This window comes from Dasypus novemcinctus, chromosome 9 (genome assembly GCF_030445035.2).
Source record: "Dasypus novemcinctus isolate mDasNov1 chromosome 9, mDasNov1.1.hap2, whole genome shotgun sequence".
Lineage (NCBI taxonomy): Eukaryota > Metazoa > Chordata > Mammalia > Cingulata > Dasypodidae > Dasypus > Dasypus novemcinctus.
In genome coordinates, this window is record NC_080681.1 from 95,445,016 (window position 1) to 95,464,447 (window position 19,432).

The window sequence follows — 19,432 nt, forward strand, 5'->3', positions numbered from 1 at the left end:
CTATGTCAAGCCAGACAGAGAGAAGCAGCCTACCTGGCTATGTAAGTCCTCAAGACTTGTACCAGCACAGCCCTATCCACATTTCCTGGAGACCTAAATCTCCTTCCTCAAAAGGAAAGCAATAGTTCTTCTACTACCTGTTCTGAGACCCGACTACTAATGCCCCATCAGCCTCCCAATGGCTATAGATGTTTTTTTTCCTGAGCCTTTTCCTTAAAGCTGACTGCAAAGCTGCAGCACCATCTCATGGCCATCATAAACCATAGCAAGAAATAAGAGGACTAGCTGGGAAGGGGGAGAAACTCAACCACACTACAGCAAATCAGCAAAAAATCTAACACTACAATACGAAGTTCACTAGGCAGGCACCAAGCAGCAAGTATAACTAGACATCTTAAGAGGTAGGTTTGATTCATTTTATTAATGAAATACAGGAAACCAGTTTCCTGAAATTGATAAACTCAGAGGCAAGAGTTGCTTAATACGATGGCTACTGTTGTGGAAGATTGTTTGAGAATCTAGCATATTTACTTCTGTGAGCCTTTTCTTTTTTAAACTTCTGCATGTGTTGAACAAATCAGGCTTCACTTCCTTCTGCTCTAGGGAAAAACTGGTCTAGGAAAGCAGTAGAGATTTCAGTAAGGTACACCTGGGTTCAAATACCCCAGCTTTAATTTTTAAAAAATGAAGAAAGAAAACACACACACACAAATACCCCAACTCTGTTAACTTATTAACATTTTAAATAACTAGCTTACTAGGTGATTCCATTTCCTTATCTGTAAAATGTGGATACTATGATATACTTAAAGGGAATACAGAGAGAATGAATGAGATAATGTCTGTAAAGTACTTTATTCAGTAGTAGGTCTAGAGTAAATCTCCTTCCTATTGATTACAGGCAAACTGGAACTAAAAGGTATGAGAGCTGCCCTCCAGGAGACTTGATATACTCTTTTTCTTGACTAGGATCTAAGAAAGTAGATTTGTTCCAATGCCAGAAGTTTGGGTACTTGGTTTCTTCTTAGGGGCTGCTTCTACTATTTTACTAAGTAAGTTAACTCTGATTACAATGACTTTCCCCTGGACCTTTTTCTCATCTAGCCTGGGGTCTTAACACATGGACTGCTACCTTCTGTTTTCTCAGGGTCTCCTACTCAATATACCTTCTCCCTTGATGTTTTCTAGTTTATTGTTCATAGGTCCCCAAAGAGCCAGTCAAAACTTCAAAGTATATAATAGCTCATCTGTTCATTCTACCAACATGAATGTTGCCTCATCTATATACCAAGCATTGAGTGGCATAAAGTACACAAAAATGTAAACCCCAAGTCTACTCAGGTTGGGAAGTGGACTTGGCCCAGTGGCTAGGGCGTCTGCCTACCACATGGGAGGTCTGTGGTTCAAATCCCGGGCCTCCTTGACCCATGTGGAGCTGGCCCAAGCACAGTGCTGATGCACGCAGGGAGTGCCATGCCACGCAGGGGTGTCCCCCCACGTAGGGGAACCCCACGCGCAAGGAGTGCGCCCCATAAGGAGAGCCGCCCAGCGCGAAAGAAAGTGCAGCCTGCCCAGGAATGGCGTCACCCACACAAAGAGCTGACACAACAAGATGATGCAACAACAAAAAAAGAAACAGAGATTCCTATGCTGCTGACAACAACAGAAGTGGACAAAGAAGACGACGCAGCAAATAGACACTGAGAACAGTCAACCGGGGTGGGGGGGAAGAGTAGAGAAATAAATAAATAAAATAAATCTTAAAAAAAAAAAGTCTACTCAGGTAAGATCCCCTTTACCTGAATTTTTTTTTTAAATTTCAGAGTGCTAGATATACAGTAGTATTTAATTACTGTAATATTTAAGAGTGGGAAAGCTAATTTTGTCAAAATCTGACAACTAAGACTTTAAAATATCTTTTAGAAAAACTATAAATCCTAATATATACCTTAAAACAGACTTGAGCAAAACCAAGAACCTAGGAATCCTATTATTATTATCCAGATGTGTGACCCAAAAAAGTCAATTGGCACCTGTGCCTCAGTTTCTTCATTTGAACAATGGGCCTAAGAAAACAGACATCATAGTCTATTAAAATCTACCTACCCCAGAGCTTTGAGAAATTCAAAGGCATTAAATAATTTATTCACTCAACAAATAATTATTGAGGTCCTATTCCATGCCAGGCACTAAAGATATAAAAGAGAACAAAAGACAAAATTCCTGTCACTCTTAAGCATATAACCTAGTACAGGGTGTAAGACAGCAAATAATCATGTAAACATGTAATATGCCAAATACTTCTGTTATCCAACACAACAATTTAAGTCATAAACCACTTTAAAAAAACAATTTGGCAAAAATATAGTAAAGTTGAATAAAAGCGTAAAGTCAAGGTATTCCATTCCAGGTATCTATCTAAAAAACCTTCTTTCCTATATGCACAAGGACACACAGCATATTTACTGCAGCACAGAATGGCTTATTCATATAATGAAATAATATGCTGTAAATAGCTGTGTTTCATGACTGCAGGGAGCACCACTCACATTATATTCTATGTAAATTACTTAAAACAAACTAGGTTTTGCTTTATCAACACGGTTTGACCTCAAAAACAAAGTTGAATGAAAAAAAGCAGGACACAGACTATTATTTGTGTCAAATATAAAAACATACTATACAACAAACAGCATATACTGTTTATGAATACCTCATCTGTCAAAAGATACAAAAGCATAGATGAATATGCACTGTATTTACTTGGAGGGCAGGGAGGGGGTAGGAGGGTCATTTCTTTAAAGAAAAACAGAAACCTGAAGCACATATAACAAACGAATAAAATCTGTTTAATCTGGAAGGTAAGCACACACGAGGCTCTATTATATAATTTTCTGTACTTTTCTGAGTACTTGAAATTTTTGTAACCAAAAACTCAAATTTAAAAAAAACAACTGTTTGGCTCCCATTTAGTACATATTTCAAAAATATGTGTCCAAGCACTTTGGAAACCATTAACCTCTCTATAAAATTATCAAACTACCAGTCTTATCAGCAGGAGCTAATTTTTAATCTGGAATCAGCCTCTCCTTCAACTGCATATTCCCTTGAGAAAACCACCACCACCTACACCTGTATCTACATCGCTATTCTACTTCATTAGCACCAATAATAGACACTGACTGTAATGACTATTTTGCTATTCCCCTAATATTTGATAGATGGATTCTGCATTTCTGTTTCGTTTTATATAGTATGTGGTTTTGGTGGGAACAGCTAATAGATGCTCAATAGTAAAGAATACCACAATGACAGATACTAGCAAGAGACATATCACACCCTATTTCAAATAACACAAGGAGGATGGAGGCCCTGTTTAATCCTTCATCAGCCAACTAAAAGCTCTACAAGCAAGGAACTTTTTCCTATACCCCACACTTAGCTAATATTAGCAAATACCAAGTCTTCAAGAATAGCAAAGAAAAGGACTTAGGAGTTAGTCGCATCTGAGAAAGAATTTTGTCAGCAGAGTGTTTCTCAAGTAGCCATTATGCATACATAAAACAGACTAGACCAAAGCTGCTTAAACCTTTCTAATAAATTGGCAGCAGGGCAGAGATCAGTGGAATAGGCCAAAAGTCCTGGAAATTATTGAATACCTACTGTGTTTCATCTCCCTGTCCCATATCTCCCTAATTCTTTAAATCTCCATGAAGTTATTTTGTGGTATATCTCTTACATCCCTGAATTATATGGTCCAACTGAAAAGAGTCTGTGTCCAGTTGAATTTTGTCTCCCACAGACACTATCTAGCCCTTGCTCATTGCTGGTACTCAGGATATATTTGTAGAATTCAGTTAAAGAATATATTTTCCCGCAAACTAAAAGCACGAGGAGATATATCATTTCACAGCCACTGCAGTGGCTATGATCTAGAAGACAGACACAACAGACAATTGTATAGTCACTTTAGAAAACAGTTTGGGAGTTTCTAAAAATTAAACATAAATTTCCCATATAACCCAGCAATTTCACTCCTATGTATATACCCAAGAGAAATAAAAACATACATCCAAATGAAGATGGCTTCATGAATATGCATTAACAGTCAAAAAGGAAAAACAATTCAAATGCTCATCAACTGCTGAATGGATAAACAAAACATATGGTAGGGAAGTGGACTTGGCCCAGTGGATAGGGCATCCGTCTACCACATGGGAAGTCCGCGGTTCAAACACTGGGCCTCCCTGACCCGTGTGGAGCTGGCCCATGCTCAGTGCTGATGCGTGCAAGGAGTGCCGTGCCACGCAGGGGTGTCCCCCACGTAGGGGAGTCCCACGCGCAAGGAGTGCACCCCGTAAGGAAAGCCGGCCAGCGCAAAAGAAAGTGCAAAAGAAAGTGCACAGCCTGCCCAGGAATAGCGCTGCACATGGAGAGCTGACACAACAAGATGACGCAACAAAAAGAAACACAGATTCCCGTGCCGCTGACAACAGAAGCAGACAAAAAGAACAACACGCAGCAAATGGACACAGAGAATAGACAACTGGGGTGGGGTTGGGGGGGGAGAAATAAATAAAAAATAAAAACAAATCTTTAAAAAAACCCAAAACATATGATAAATCTATACAATAGTATACTATCCAGCAATAAAAAGGAATGAAGTACTGGTATATGCTATAACATGGATGAATCTCAAAAAATATGCTCAGTGAAAGAAGCCAGACACAAAAAACCACTTATTATATGATTCCATTTATATGAGATGCCCAGAAAAGGCAAATCTGTAGAGACAGAAAAAAGATTAGTAGTGTGTTGGGGATGGGAATAGGGCAAGACTATAAGCTGCCAAGAGGGATTTTACTGGGGTGATGAAAATGTTCTAAAATTGGATTACAGTGATAGTTGACAACTCACTAAAAATTATTTAATTATACTGAAAAATGGGTAAATTTTATGAATTATACCTCAATAAAACAGTTTCTTTTCTTTTTTTTTAAGATTTTTTTTTTTTAATTCCCTCCCCTCCCCCCGTTGTCTGTTCTCTGTGTCTATTTGCTGCATCTTGTTTCTTTGTCCGCTTCTGTTGTCATCAGCAGCACGGGAAGTGTGGGCGGCGCCATTCCTGGGCAGGCTGCACTTTCTTTCCCGCTGGGCGGCTCTCCTTACGAGGCGCACTCCTTGCGCGTGGGACACCCCTGCATGGCCCGGCACTCCTTGTGCGCATCAGCACTGCGCATGGGCCAGCTCCACACAGGGAAATATGGAACGCTTCACGAATTTGCGTGTCATCCTTGCACAATGGCCATGCTAATCTTCTCTGTATCGTACCAATTTTAGTATATGTGCTGCCGAAGCGAGCACTAAAACAAGTTTCTTAAAAAAGAATATATTATGCTCAACCTCATTAGCCATTAGGGAAATGCAAATCGAACTGTGTAAAACAGTTTGGTGGTTCCTCAGAAAGTTAAATATAGACTTACCAAAGGAATATTAATCCACTTCCAGGTTTATCCCAAAAAATACTGAAATCACGGACTCAAACAAATATTTGTACACCAATGTTCACAGTAGCATTATTCACAGTATTCAACCATAAGAAGGAATAACATTTTGAAACATGCTACAACATGGATGAACCTTGAAGACATTGTGTTGAGTGAAATAAACCAGACAAAAAGGACAGATATTATAATCCCTTAATGAAATACATAGAATATACACATTTATACAGACAAAAAAATTACAGGTTACCAGGAGCATGGGGGTTAGGAAGGGGTAATGGGGAGTTAATTACTTAAATGAGTACAGGGTTGTTTCTTTTTGGGTTGATGAAAAAGTTTGGTAACGGGTGGTGGTATTGGTAGCACAATACCATGAATGTAATTAATATCACTAAATTTTATACATGAAAATGGCTAAAACGGAAAAATTTTGTGTTGTATATATGTGTGTAGTTTGAAAACTGTATGTACCCCCAAAAGACATGTTCTTAAATTCATTCCATTCCTGTTGGTGTGGACCCAGTGTAAGAAGGATCTTTTGATGAATCTACTTCAGTTAAGGTGTGGCCCACCTCAGTGAGGATGGGTTTTAATCCACTTTCCAGAGTCCTTTATAAATGGAATGAATAGAGAGAGAGAAAGAAAAAGCCACAAAAGCAAAAAACTGCAAGCAACAAAACCAAGCCGAGAAGGAGAGACCAGCAGATGCCACCATGTGCCTTGCCATGTGGCAGAAGAACCAAGGGTTTTCTGGCAGCTAGTCTTCAGGAAGAAAGCATTACCTTGATGATTTGGATACTCACAGCCTCAAACTTCAAGCTAATAAATTTCCATTGTTTAAAACCAACCCATTTCATGGTATCTGTTTTGAGTACTAGGAAACTAAAACAATATTTTACCACAGAAAAAACTTTTTGAAGTCAAAGGGGAAAAAAATCTCCCTAAATAAAGTATTTTCCTAAAGTAAACAAACAATAGAATGATAACCAAAAATGTGCTGTAAAACAGTTAGCTATATAGAAAGGGAGGAAACAGGATGAAGAGAACAGAGATGGAGGCTAGAGTTCTCTGGTTATACCCCGTACTCACTCTTTAAAAATTTTCTTTGGAACAATTAGATTATCTACATAATATAAAATTGAGAGGAATAACACAATCCCTAAAAATTGAAAGCTAATGAAAATAAATAATGGATACAAATATAAAAGCAAAGAAGTTAATCCTAAATTTGAATCAGAAAAATCAGGATAAAGTCATGATTTTTTTAAAAGAGAAAAACACATGTATTACATTGCTCTCTCTAAAAAGAAACCTACAAAAAATGATCAACCCAGTAGCACTATAGTCAATAAAGAATTGGGGATCCCTGAAGAAATGGCTGATTTCAGGCCTGGAACAGCAAATACACTAGAAGAGTCTGAAACATCTCATCACCCAAGAAATAAAGAAAATTATCAAAGATTACTGGGGTCATATCAAAGGACTCAGGAGAAAACTTGAAGAGGATATTATTGGCCAAAGGTGGAGCTATTGGAATATTAGAAAGCATAATGTACTAGACTGAAAACATATCAAGTGTGATAAAAAAAAAAAATCTATGAGTTGTAGTGATGTCTTTTTAAAAATCAAGGAACAGGGAAGCAGATGTGGCTCAAGTGATAGAGCTTCCACCTACCATATGGGAGGAACTGGGTTAGATTCCTGGGACCTCTTGGTGAAAAAAAGAAGAGAAAGCATGCCTGCACGGCAAGCCAGTGCCTACGCGAGTGTCCACATGGTGAGCCAGTGCCCGCACGAGCGCCTACGCGAGTGTCCACATGGTGAGCCAGTGCCCGCACGAGCGCCTACGCGAGTGTCCACATGGTGAGCCAGTGCCCGCACGAGCGCCTACGCGAGTGTCCACATGGTGAGCCAGTGCCCGCACGAGCGCCTGTGCGAGTTCCCATGTGTGAGCCAGTGACCCGCGCAAGTGAGTCATGCAGCAAGATGATGATGCATCAAAGGAGACAAGGGGAGAGTCAAGGTGAAGCGCAGCAGAAACCAGGAACTAAGGTGGAACAATTGACAGGGAATCCCTCTCCATATCAGAGGTCTCCAGGATAGAATCCGCTTAATCCTAGAGGAGAGAAAATGAGAAGCGAAGACAACACAGATAGCAAAAATAGCAGGATGGGAGGAGGGGAAAGGGGAAGAATAAATAAATGTTTAAAAAAAAATCAAGGAACAAAGAAAGTATCATTGGTCACCTTTGCAAGACCAACAAATTATATTGAAAATTGGTAAATAAATGGAAAGATGGGATCATTTATCCTGCCTTTCCTGTAGGAAATACCTCTCAAAGTAGCTGATGAAGTAAAGTTCTTCTTTATAGAAGTATTACAACTAAATAAGAAAAAAGAACTACAGAATTCAAATATCACCATTTTACAACCCCCAATCATGTAATTAGCAATGAATATCAGTAGCTGCTAAAGCTATTCAATGAAAAGCTAATAGGGAACCTAAAATGGATGGAACAGGCTGATAACATCTGAACCCACCAGTAAATCTTAACATCACAAAAAGAAAGACAACCCAACATTATGTTATCTCCTAAGATGCATAATACCATCTTTGCCAGAAAAGAACTGAAACAATGTGATCAAACTCCTGGTCTAGAGCTAAACCACCAATGGAGAGACAATAAGTTATAGAGATGGAGGACTTTCTTAGAAAACACCCCAGAGAAGACATCAGCACAAAAGACTGGGTTTATTAAAGCACAAAAGGCCAAATTTCTTCAACAAATAAATAGCAAGATGGTGGGGACAGAGAAATTTAATGTAATATGTGGTCCTTGTTTGGACTGATTCAAACAAACTAGCTAGCTTTTATTTTTTTTATTTTTTCATTTTTTTCTTTATTTTCTTTTAAATGTTACATTAAAAAAATATGAGGTCCCCATATAATCCCCACCCCACCCACGCCGCCCCTCCCACATCTAGCTTTTGAAAATGAGATAACTAGAAGAATCTGAATACCAAATACTGATGATTTTAAGAAATTATTCCTTTTTAAAGCATAATGATAATAAAGACTGTGATAAATGAGGTATCAGTGAAATAACATTGGCCCTGAGTTAATAATTGTTGAGCTAGATAATGGTTACATGGTAGTTCATTACACTATTTTCCCTACTTTTATAAATGTTTGAAATTTCTCATAACAAATTGTTAGAGAGAAAAATATTTTTCCTGATGGAGCTGTTCTGGAAAGGAACACGCTTCATTACTCCTATTTCTTCTGCCCCAGCAAAGTTTTAATTGTCCAATTCAGTCTTCATTCTGTGGCCCCTGAGTTTGTCTTTTTCAAGAGTTCAGTTGCATTCAGGGAAGTAGAGAGACAGTAAACAGATTCTTCTTAGCTCATGCCTATGAGACTAGCATTGGGCACCACAGTGAGAGCAGATCAGTTGCAAAAAAAATAATAAGTTTCTCTAAAAAACTCCTCTGTTCATGAGTATCCATGAAAGCTCAACAAAGGGCTTCTGTTTATTCTTGTTCTCACCCTGCCAAGCCACACTTGTCAAATTCATGTTCCTGGTAATCCCTGTACCCAAAGCGTGCCTGAGAATACTCTATGGTTCCACAAAAATGCATGTTACCTCCACACTCCCCCAAACCTATCCATGCACCAGACTGCCAGCAACAGTCCCAAACCAGAGCCTCCCAAAACAGCCCAAAGTTACCAGAATTTTCTCAGGTTCTTAGGATTCTCAGACACCAGAACCTTCTCTGCCTTCATCCAGCAGGTGGTACTAACTCCTCAATTAGGATTTCACAGAGGCTGCAGCTGCTGAAGTCAGTACCTTCTTTTCCTACTTGCTGAACGAATGCTCCTTCTAATTCATCAGCCCAGTATTGCAGTGATTAATTACGTTTAGGATAGCTGTCTGAAAAACAGCTTTGTTTGGTTGGCTAAAGTGACTCAAAAGAACAGTAAAAAAAATAGCGCTGAAAAACAAACTAAAAAAAAAAAACAACAAAAAATAGTGCTGTATTTTTTCAAATAGCAGTTCAGACCTGAAAAGGATTTGCCTTCTTAGGGAGGGAGCAACAGGAAGGCCACGTGATCATGTGAAGAGTACTTCCTCAAAATGCCACTGCTATGGGTTTCCACGAGGTTATGCTTACAAGTACATAAACAAACAGCCATTAAGATACTACCATTAACCAGATTTGTCTAAAGATCATTGGAAATGAGGAAAAGTATACATCAAAGCAGGATTATTAGTCCTCACTCCAACCTTCTAAAGCATAGAAACCAACCTCTCTCCCAACCCTTAACACTGTGAGTCCCTAAAGAGCCCAGTTTTGACTCAGTTGATCAAACAGAGACTTCTAATAACCAGACTGCCAATCACAGGGCCAAACCACAAAGAAGTGAGAAATCCCCTCATCTCATCATGCAAATGATTAGGAAGTTCTGCGTTCAGGCTGTAACAACTGTCTTCAGGCCAGTCATAATCCTCCTTTCTGGTTTCGTACCTCAGGCCCTATTCACTATGACTAAACAGAGAGAAGGCAGGCTCCATGCAGCCCACGGAAGGCAGTGCAACTCCTAGTTCTTCACAGACTATGTCCAAACCAACAAGAGAAACCCCAAATTTCAAAGAGTCTACCTGGAAGTGCAAAATAATGGTCCAGATCAGGCCCAGGGTCAGTTTGGGATTTCCATCTGTGATGTCATCATTGCGAATATTCACTAGTTTCACCTAAAAAAGGAACACAAGTCATTCTCAGAAGCCTGGACTTTTTGTTTTAGTTTGTTTACAGATTTTCCTCATTTATCTATGATAAAATTGACTTTTTTGGTGTACAGTTCACATGTATAGATATATGTAACTATAACCACAATCAGGATAACAGACTAGTTCCATCACCCCAAAAAGTTCCTTTGTGCTGCCCCGTTGTAGTTAAACCTCACCCCTGCCCCTAACCTCTGGCAACGAATGATCAGTTCCTGGCTCCTAGTTTTGCCTTTTCCAAAATGTCATATAGTATATAATCTTCTGGTACTGGCTTTTTTTTTTTTTTAAATAAATTTATTGAAGCTTATCACTCATACATAAACAATAAGTGTATAGTAATAGTTGTGAACTTACAAAACAAACATATATAACATCTTACAGGACTATCATAACTCACCCAAGCACCAATACTTTCAATTGTTGTTAAACCTTTTTAGCTAATGATTAAAGAGCATTGTCAAAATATTACTACTAACCAAAGTATTTTTCCCCAACCCACACTAATATTATTTTTTAAATATCATTTATATATGAACACACATAAACAAGTTTAGAGTAAAAGTTGTGAATTTACAAAGCAAACATACATAACATCATACAGGGGTCCCATACATCAACCCTCCTCCAACACCTTGCATTGTTGTGAGATGTTTGTTACAAATTATGAAAGAATATTGTCAAAATCTTACTACTAATTATAGCCCTTATCTTACATTTCCTCCAACCCAAAGTATTGGTACTGGCTTTTCACACTCAACATGATACCCTTAAGATTCATTCAAGTTGTTGCAATGTATCAAGTTTGCTTCTTTTTTTTTTTTTTTTTTTGAAGATTTATTTATTTATTTATTTATTTCCCTCCCCCAACCACCCATTTGTCTGTTCTCAGTGTCTATTTGCTGCCTGTTCTTCTTTGTCTGCTTCTGTTGCTGTCAGCAGCACAGGAATCTGTGTTTCTTTTTGTTGCGTCATCTTGTTGTGTCAGCTCCTTTGTGTGTGGCACCCACTGGGCAGCTCTCCTTACGGGGCACACTCCTTGACGTGTGGCTCCCCTACGCGGGGACATCCCTGCGTGGCAGGGCACTCCTTGGCATGCATCAGCACTGCGCATGAGCCAGCTGCACACGGGTCAAGGAGGCCTGGGGTTTGAACTGCGGACCTCCCATGTGGTAGACGGATGCCCTATCCACTGGGCCAAGTCCGCTTCCCAAGTTTGCTTCTTTTTATTGCTGAGTAGTATTTTACCATATGGATAAACAGAGTGTCACTCACTGAAAGACATTTGGGTTGTTTCCAGTTTGGGGCAACTATGAATAAAACTGCTATATTCATGTACAGGTATTTGTGTGAGCATAAGTTTTCATTTCCTAGGGTAAATTTCTAGGAGGGGATTGCTTAGTCAGGTAGTAATTGTTCAACATATAAGAAACAGTCTAAGTGTTTTCCAGAGTGGCTGTATCATTTTGCATTCCCACCAACAAGCCAATTTGTAAGCACATGGTATTGTGAATTATGTTTTTATTAAGCCACTAGAGTCCTGACTTATTTGGGTGGATTTTTTTTTTCTTTTAGTTTGAGGCCAATCTCTGGCCTGCTCCCACCTTCATTTTCCCTCACTTGTGGCAAATATCCACACCTACCCACGACTGCCATAGCATCTGCTTTACTCCTAACAACACACTGTACAGACACACAGGCCCTCCCCTCCACCTAGGGTGAACAACCCTCAGGTGCTGGGAACTGAGAGGCTTCCCAGGGCAAGGGACTTTCAGTTAACACCAGGACAGTCCCAGACAGAGACGGTTATTTCAATATTACCTCACGCCCTCAGTTAGTCTCTTCTGTCATGTCCTCATCAAGCTCCTGTTTAGTTGTGGCAAACTGTCCTTGAGCTGCTCTCTCTTTATTTTTTCAATTGAACTGAAATCTGTGTCTCTAAAGAACCTTAGTGGCTTTCTCAAATAGAAGCCTCATTTCCCCCCTTGCACTGCGAGCTAGGCAACTTCTTTCCCTTTGCTAGATCTAACTCCCCTTTTCATATGTATATTGTGAGTGGTGGTAGTAGTGGAGGGGAGAAGCTGCTCTTGCAATCTGAGAATGCAGTTTTTCTAATCACTAATCACTAACAACACAAATGCAGTTGGTTAGCAATATCAACCAAGTCCATATTCCTCAGTCCCATCTCCAACCATTTCCTCTTTTATTCTGAAGTCAACTCTCTCAGCGAAACTACCCTTCCATGCTCTAGTAATCCTTTCCTTGATGTCTTCTACACCTAACTCCTATTCTCTTTTTCCATCTCACCTTCTACCACCTTGCTTGGCAATTTCAGCACTCAAGTCAATGACCCAAATATCAACCTGTCCACACAATTTGTCTGTGTTTTTAATTCTAATAAGTTTCATTTTCATTCTGCTTTGGTCACCAGCACAACTACAATTTGAACCTCACCATTACTCAGATTTGTTCTACCAATAGATCCTCAAAAACTAGAGCTCACCCACCCCCCAATTCTCTAGTCCAGGGTTCTTACCTGCCTACTTTTTCACTTTATAAACCAATTTTGCTTTGTCATTATTTAGACTTCTAGCTAATCAATTCTTCTGAATTTTGCTTTGTTCATCAAGGCCCCCACTGATTTCCTCTTATTCCATACCCTGACATTTCTAGTTTATGATCTCCTTCCACTTTTAATTTATTAATTTATTTTAACATATATTTGTTAAGTGCCAATTATGGGCCATTCATTATGACTGGTGCTGAAGACAAAATGTTAAGATCATGTTCCCTCCCTGTTCTCACAGTGCACAGTGCCTAAAGTGCATTGGAGCAAACAAATAACAATAAGCAATAAGTGTTATTTTAGAAGAAGAAAATTGCCATGGGAGCATTCAGAAAGAGAACCTTCCAAGTTAATGAAAATCGTTGATAAGAATGTCAAAAATGAACTGACTCCAATACATATGCATAAAATTTAAATTTATCTTGATACTGTTGCTTGGCAACTCTGGCCATTACCAAATCTTTTCCATACAGCTTACTCTAAGCAGGTGAACTCTGCCTCATCCATTTTCCTCTCTACAACAAAACATCCCCGTATCTTTTTATCCCTCCTTCCTTCTCCCTGCATCTCAAAATCAGAAGTATATTTCTTTTCTTTCTCTAAGATAACTATACCAGCTGTGCTCTGGATCTCATCCCTCAATCCCTGGATTTGGTTAGTTCCATCAAGTAGGAAGTAATAAGAGGAAGGATGCATACAGAAAGTGGAAGGGACATAGATAGCCAAGGAGCACTAAACCACATATCAGATCTGGGTTAAAACCAAAGCTTTGCTCTAATTTGTATGATTTGGGACTGAACATTTCACCTGTCCAGATCTGTTTCTTCATCCATAAAATGAAGAAACTGGACTAGGAGAGATCTCTAAGGTATTTTCTAGGTCTAATATTCTATAACTCTGTACTCCTCCTCACTCTCATTTTCAAACTTACCCTCTTCACTGTATTCTCCTTATTACCAAAAAGTACATTGTAGTTTTCTGCTTTATCTAGTGAGGGAATATCCTTCTCATATCTAGCTAGATCTGCTATTCTCTTTCTCTCTATAAATCTGTGAACACTCTCACTTTCAGGAAGGCCATGACTTCTATGTAAAGATGACCCAGGGAGTTGTTGAACCATAATACAAATTTCTCACCAGTAAGTGACAGTCAGAACTGGGTAGTCAGATCTGGGGCTTTACTGAGGGTTTACTAGAGGTACTGGGAACATCCCTAAGTAGAGCCCCAATGCCAACAGTCCCCGACAGAATGGGAAAGCATAAGATGGTCCTACCTGCCGCTGCTTTAGGAAGTCCAAGGCAATCTGCACATTCTGCAGCCTATGAAAACGCATCCTGCCCTTTTCCCGGGGCTGCAAACAAAAAAAAAATGTTAATTTTAAGCTATACCAATTTACCACACAGACCCCTTTCCTCTTTCATTTCAAGGACTAAAAGACTACAAAAGAATTTCACAGGGCTGAAGCCAGGTGTGGGAACATTATATAAAGCACCCCTTAACAGCAAGACCTGCATTGTGCTTCACCAGACTCTCTGAGGGTCCAAAGTGCCTTGTAAACCCCTATGTATACACTGCATCAGTGCCACAGCATCTCTCTGGATTCTTCTGTAGTCACACGTGACAGAACTTGAGTCTGGATGTGAAGTTAATGGGAACAAAGACTTTGGCTCTAAGGCTCCTAAAATCACAGTTAAATGCTATCTTAAGGTAAGGATGGAAAATCCTGTTTGCACAGTATATAATAATTGATGCAGCCAACCTTGTTACAAATCTGGCAAAAGGAGCTAGATGTTACTCACTTCAAACTATAGGGAATGAGGAGTCATTAACAAGTGGAAAAATCCATAGGGAAGCCACCCTTTACTCCAGCATGAAATAGTAGGGCTATTAAACGTAATACCTCAAAGAAAGCTATTCACTCAATCCTGAATGTCATATGACCCATGGGAGAGAAGTCTGTCTCCATGTGATGGCCTCTGGTACCCTGTCCAAGACTCAACTACCACCCATTCAGAAGTGAATGAAGCCTGTTTGCCCAACGAGTACATGCAGGGATGGCCATCTACTGCTACAACAGTTTCTTATGCTTACATTCCAATGTTGCTTTTATTTTAGTAAAACTGGGACTAAGAGAGTTAGTAAAACTCTCGCTAGAGTATACCCAGTTCATTTGTAAATGTCAAATTGGTAATAATTAAAGGCTCAGGAAATACAAAGTAGCTTTTTTGTGGGCACATGCACGGTGGAAACGTTGGCCAGATAAAAATGGGCAAAATATAGCCCAACACACAGAGAGATTGGTGTGGAAGTATCTCTCTGCATAAGCCCCAACACTTTTAAGCAACTTCCAGACTAGGATGATTTACAAAGATCCCCAGCCCTCCTAGGGAAACAGGGTAAATTCCTACAGTCAAATATTTAGAAAAAATCTTTTCAGCAAGAACCTATTCTCAGTCATCTCAGCTAAACTATTGTAAATTGCTGAGGGGATATCAGAATCCATGAAATCAAAGGTTCTAAGGCAACGAGAAGAAAGACAAAGAGGTGAAAAGATGACTTTAAGAGGGTAGGATATTCTCTAATCCCTACTTCTGGAAAATGATTATGGGCTATAATTTAGAGCCTTGCAAGCAGAAAATACGCTTATTACACACTCTAATCTTTACTCCTCTGTTCCTCACACGAAAATAAATATCCCAAAAACATGCATGTTAAATCTCTGTCCTTTACTAACAGCTAGAGATATTATGAACCAAGGCACAGAATCTCCATGCAGTGAGTGGTTTGCAAACGAAAGGCTGTTTTGAAAACAAATGACACGGTGAATGGTAAGAACCTGGAAGCTGAAGTGGAGAGAGTACATACCAGTTAGTCTGGAGTGTGGAGTTGTTAACAATTAACTGTCATGCTGTAAACTATACCTTCTGCAAATCTGTAATCTAGATTTAGACAACATTGCAAGGCCATCAGAAAGCTACAGGTCTCCAGGTCACAACAGGACTTGACACCATTCCACTTTTTGTGCCAACCATTCTTTGAGAAGCAAAATAAATCCCATCCCGGGAACAGCTAACAGTGGCAAGAGGCACAATTAGTTTTAACCACTTCCTTTTTCTTTTCTTTTTTTTTTTTAAAGATTTATTTATTTATTTCTCTCCCCTCCCCCCTGACCCCGGTTGTCTGTTCTTTGTGTCTATTTGCTGTGTGTTCTTCTCTGTCCGCTTTTGTTGTTGTCAGCAGCACAGGAATCTGTCTTTTTTTGTTGCGTCATCTTGCTGTGTCAGCTCTCCGTGTGTGCGGCGCCATTCCTGGGCAAGCTGCACTTTCTTTCACGCTGGGCGGCTCTCCCTATGGGGCGCACTCCTTGCACGTGGGGCTCCCCTATGCGGGGGCACCGCTGCATGGCACAGCATTCCTTGCATGCATCAGCACTGCGCATGGGCCAGCTCCACACGGGTCAAGGAGGCCCAGGGTTTGAATCGCAGAACTCCCATGTGGTAGGCAGATGCCCTAACCACTGGGCCAAGTCCGCTTCCCTTAACCACTTTCATTAGGACCCAGATTCTCTGGTGGAAAAGGAAGAAGGCAAGTGGTAATTGAGCTCCTTGGAGACCTAGAGAACCTCAGACTCTCTGATGACCTTACAGTACCAGCTAGGGTGCTGGCATTCCCAGGAGGACCTACTACATCATCATCATCTTCCTCATCCTGCTCCTCGCTGTTTGTATAACGCCAGGAGGGCATGCTCACCAGACGGAGGGTCTTCAGCCCTGCTGGCTCCTTTGGCCACCAGCCAAGGCAAAGACACAACAAAGTGACAGGAAATTCACAACATAAAAATGAAAAGGAAATGAATACAACATAATAAAAGGTGAAAATAAATATGAAAATAACCTCCCACTTTCAAAAAAATGCAAAACCAAAGCAAGACTAGCACAGATGGTTACCCTGAACATTTCTTAGATTGAAGCACATCTTCCATTCTCCATAGTAACCCACCCTCTCTGCTTTTGTGAATCAATTAAGGAAGAAAGAGATGATAACCATGAAGGAGGTATTCGTATAGTTTTTTGGTGGAAAGATATCCTATTAGTATCTCCATCAACAACTGTAGGTTTTCAAATATTAGGAAAAATTAAAATTAGAGTGGTTTTAACCTATTCTGTAATCAAGGTCACCAAAAAGGATCACTTTTCAATATAAAATCACTACAAATTCATCAAGTATACCAGGCAAATTGCCCAAAGTATAACTTTATAAGAACTGAGGGGGTAAAGTCTAGTAAAGTAAAACTATGCTTACTTATGAGATTTATAAATGAGTGCCAGAGAAGAACTAGAATTTGCCATATGCTGGCTGTGCTAATAAAAGCTTCTGCTACTTTTAGAGCATTAAAAAATATAAAATTCTAATGCAAAGCAAAAAATATGTGAAACCAAAACAAAGGGCTCAGGGGATGCCAAGCCCCAATCCTAGAAGGAAATGAATATTGCCTTATGGAGCTGAACTCTAATGTGCCAAATTCTGTTCTTTAAACACAATAAACAATGACTAAGAATTTGCCAAAGGCAGTGAGTGGGCTGGTTCATAGACCGTGGATTGTGCACCTCTTTAGTTTTCTCTTTCCCCACAGATGTTTCCAGTATTCAGCCCTTGACTTTTCTAAATGAAAATTATGTTGTCTATGATACTAGAGATAAAACATGAACCACATAGGACTATCTGCTTCCATTAGGCTCAAATACATGGAATAATGGTCCCACAAATGAGGTTATTTTTAATCCCTCAAACAAAGCAAGTATAAGAACTATCATCCGAAAAAGCCAACAGGCTCAAATAGAATTTGTCTTCATAAATGTAGGAGACTTTCCCATAAGCAACTTTCAATACATTTTGAGAGGAGGCAAGCATATTTAATTATGTAGATAGCCTAGATGTACTGCATTCAGGGCTATGCTCAGACAGAAACTTCAGCCCCTCTCGCAATCTGTGAGACAAGTCATAGAAAGGGGGAAGTAAGGTGAATTGGAAAAAATAATTCTAAACACCAGGACTTTTAAATGTAAACTGTAGGTCCATACCGAATATAGAAAAATGACAGAATTCACAATAGATAGGAAAATAAGAGTTTGTATAAATCAGAAATAAAACTTTAGGAAGAGGACCTGCTGGTGTGTTCCGGGGGTGCAGCCCGGGACCCTGCAGGGCAGGAGGGACGTGTCATCGGCTGGCGGTGGGTGCTGTGGGCAGCACTCAGGCCCGTGTCCAGGGACCCCGCCCGTGTCCCTGGCCCGGGGTAGTGTTTTGGCTGCCATACACTCACCCTAGGAATCACTGCAGAGATACGATTTCATTTGTCTTGGATAGATTTTTTTGGAGTGGAATTAGCAATAATTATGGTACGAGGGATTTAACCTGGGACCTTGTTTATGAGAACCTGGTTCTCAACCACTAAGCTACACCCTGTCCCCTCAACATTTTTAAAGTGCTTATGGAAGTAATTCTGGTTTGAACTCAAGCTCTTTTGAATCATACAGTACATTTCAGATTAAAAAAAAAAAAAAAACTATAGGAAGAAAAATATGCATTATTCAAAATCCTTTAAACATGAATCCGCTGTTCCTAAAATACTAGTATTTGCAAATAGATAAAAAATGAGTAATAAGAAAACATGCAGATATGGAAAGAATACAACTGATTCTTTCAACAAATGAGAATATACAATAAATCAAATTAAATTAAGATGAACTTCTACCATTTGTAAACTATGTGTCAGAAATAGTCTACCGACAATCTCTACTTATTCCTTCCATCTGAAAGAGCAAGCTAATGCCCTAGCACTCAAAAAGGTGGAGTGACATGCCATTAATAAGGCCACAGTTCTGAGGCCACTCAGCAGGAAAAGAGAGATGCTCACCAGTTTGATGCCTGAGAGGACCTCCAGGAGAGAGATCAAGTTATGGCCATCCCGCAGATCTTCATAAAGATCATTGATGTGCTTGCGGACCTGGGAACAAGAGTCAAAGAGATTGATTTTTATTTGATCTTGAATTGTTTTACTATTCACAAGGATCTTTGGTACTAGGTAAACCCCTATATAAAGAATTTGAAACTAGAAGCAATAATAAAATAATAAAATTCAGGAATTTTCAGGTTGGAGAACAATACATATTAAATGGTTAAGTTCGATGTGTGTGTGTGTGTGATATTGAAGTCAAATCTTTTACACACTCTGGCCAACACTGAAAAATATTCTAGAAAGTTTGGACAAGGAGATCCTGAAACATCCCGAGAATTATTATAGACTAAAATGTGATAGCATGGCCAATTGCAGACAGATGATTCTAGCCAGAATCAGAAAAGCCTCCCAGAAAGGAAACTAAACGCTGGGCACCCAGTATTTCAGAGGGTCCAAGTCCAATTTAACCCCTCTCTTACCAAATACTGCTTTTTTTTTTTTTAAGATTTATTTTATTTCTCTCCCCGCCCCGTTGTCTGCTTTCTGTGTCCATTCACTGTGTGTTCTTCCTTGTCTGTTTGTATTATCAGGTGGCACTGGGAAACTGTGTCTCTTTT

The 19,432-nt window shown here is 39.6% G+C and overlaps 1 protein-coding gene and 1 non-coding gene across 4 annotated transcripts in view; both read right to left on the bottom strand.

Annotated features, from left to right (window-relative positions):
• The window catches only part of MACF1 (microtubule actin crosslinking factor 1), a 385,648-nt gene that overhangs the window by 221,067 nt on the left and 145,149 nt on the right, over nt 1-19,432 (bottom strand). For 2 of the 3 annotated variants that reach the window (XM_058303848.2, XM_058303845.2), the window contains exons 3-5: nt 18,774-18,863; nt 14,130-14,207; nt 10,165-10,257 (exon numbers count right to left, since the gene is read on the bottom strand). In XM_058303848.2, coding sequence (XP_058159831.1) covers nt 10,165-10,257; nt 14,130-14,207; nt 18,774-18,863 — 261 coding nt within the window. Of the gene's footprint in view, nt 1-10,164; nt 10,258-14,129; nt 14,208-16,540; nt 16,637-18,773; nt 18,864-19,432 lie in introns of all 3 variants that reach the window. The other variant, XM_058303843.2, reaches the window with a different exon arrangement.
• On the bottom strand, nt 5,258-5,364 carry LOC111763023 (U6 spliceosomal RNA). The gene has a single exon (XR_002795987.1). It is a non-coding gene; the product is annotated as a U6 spliceosomal RNA (small nuclear RNA).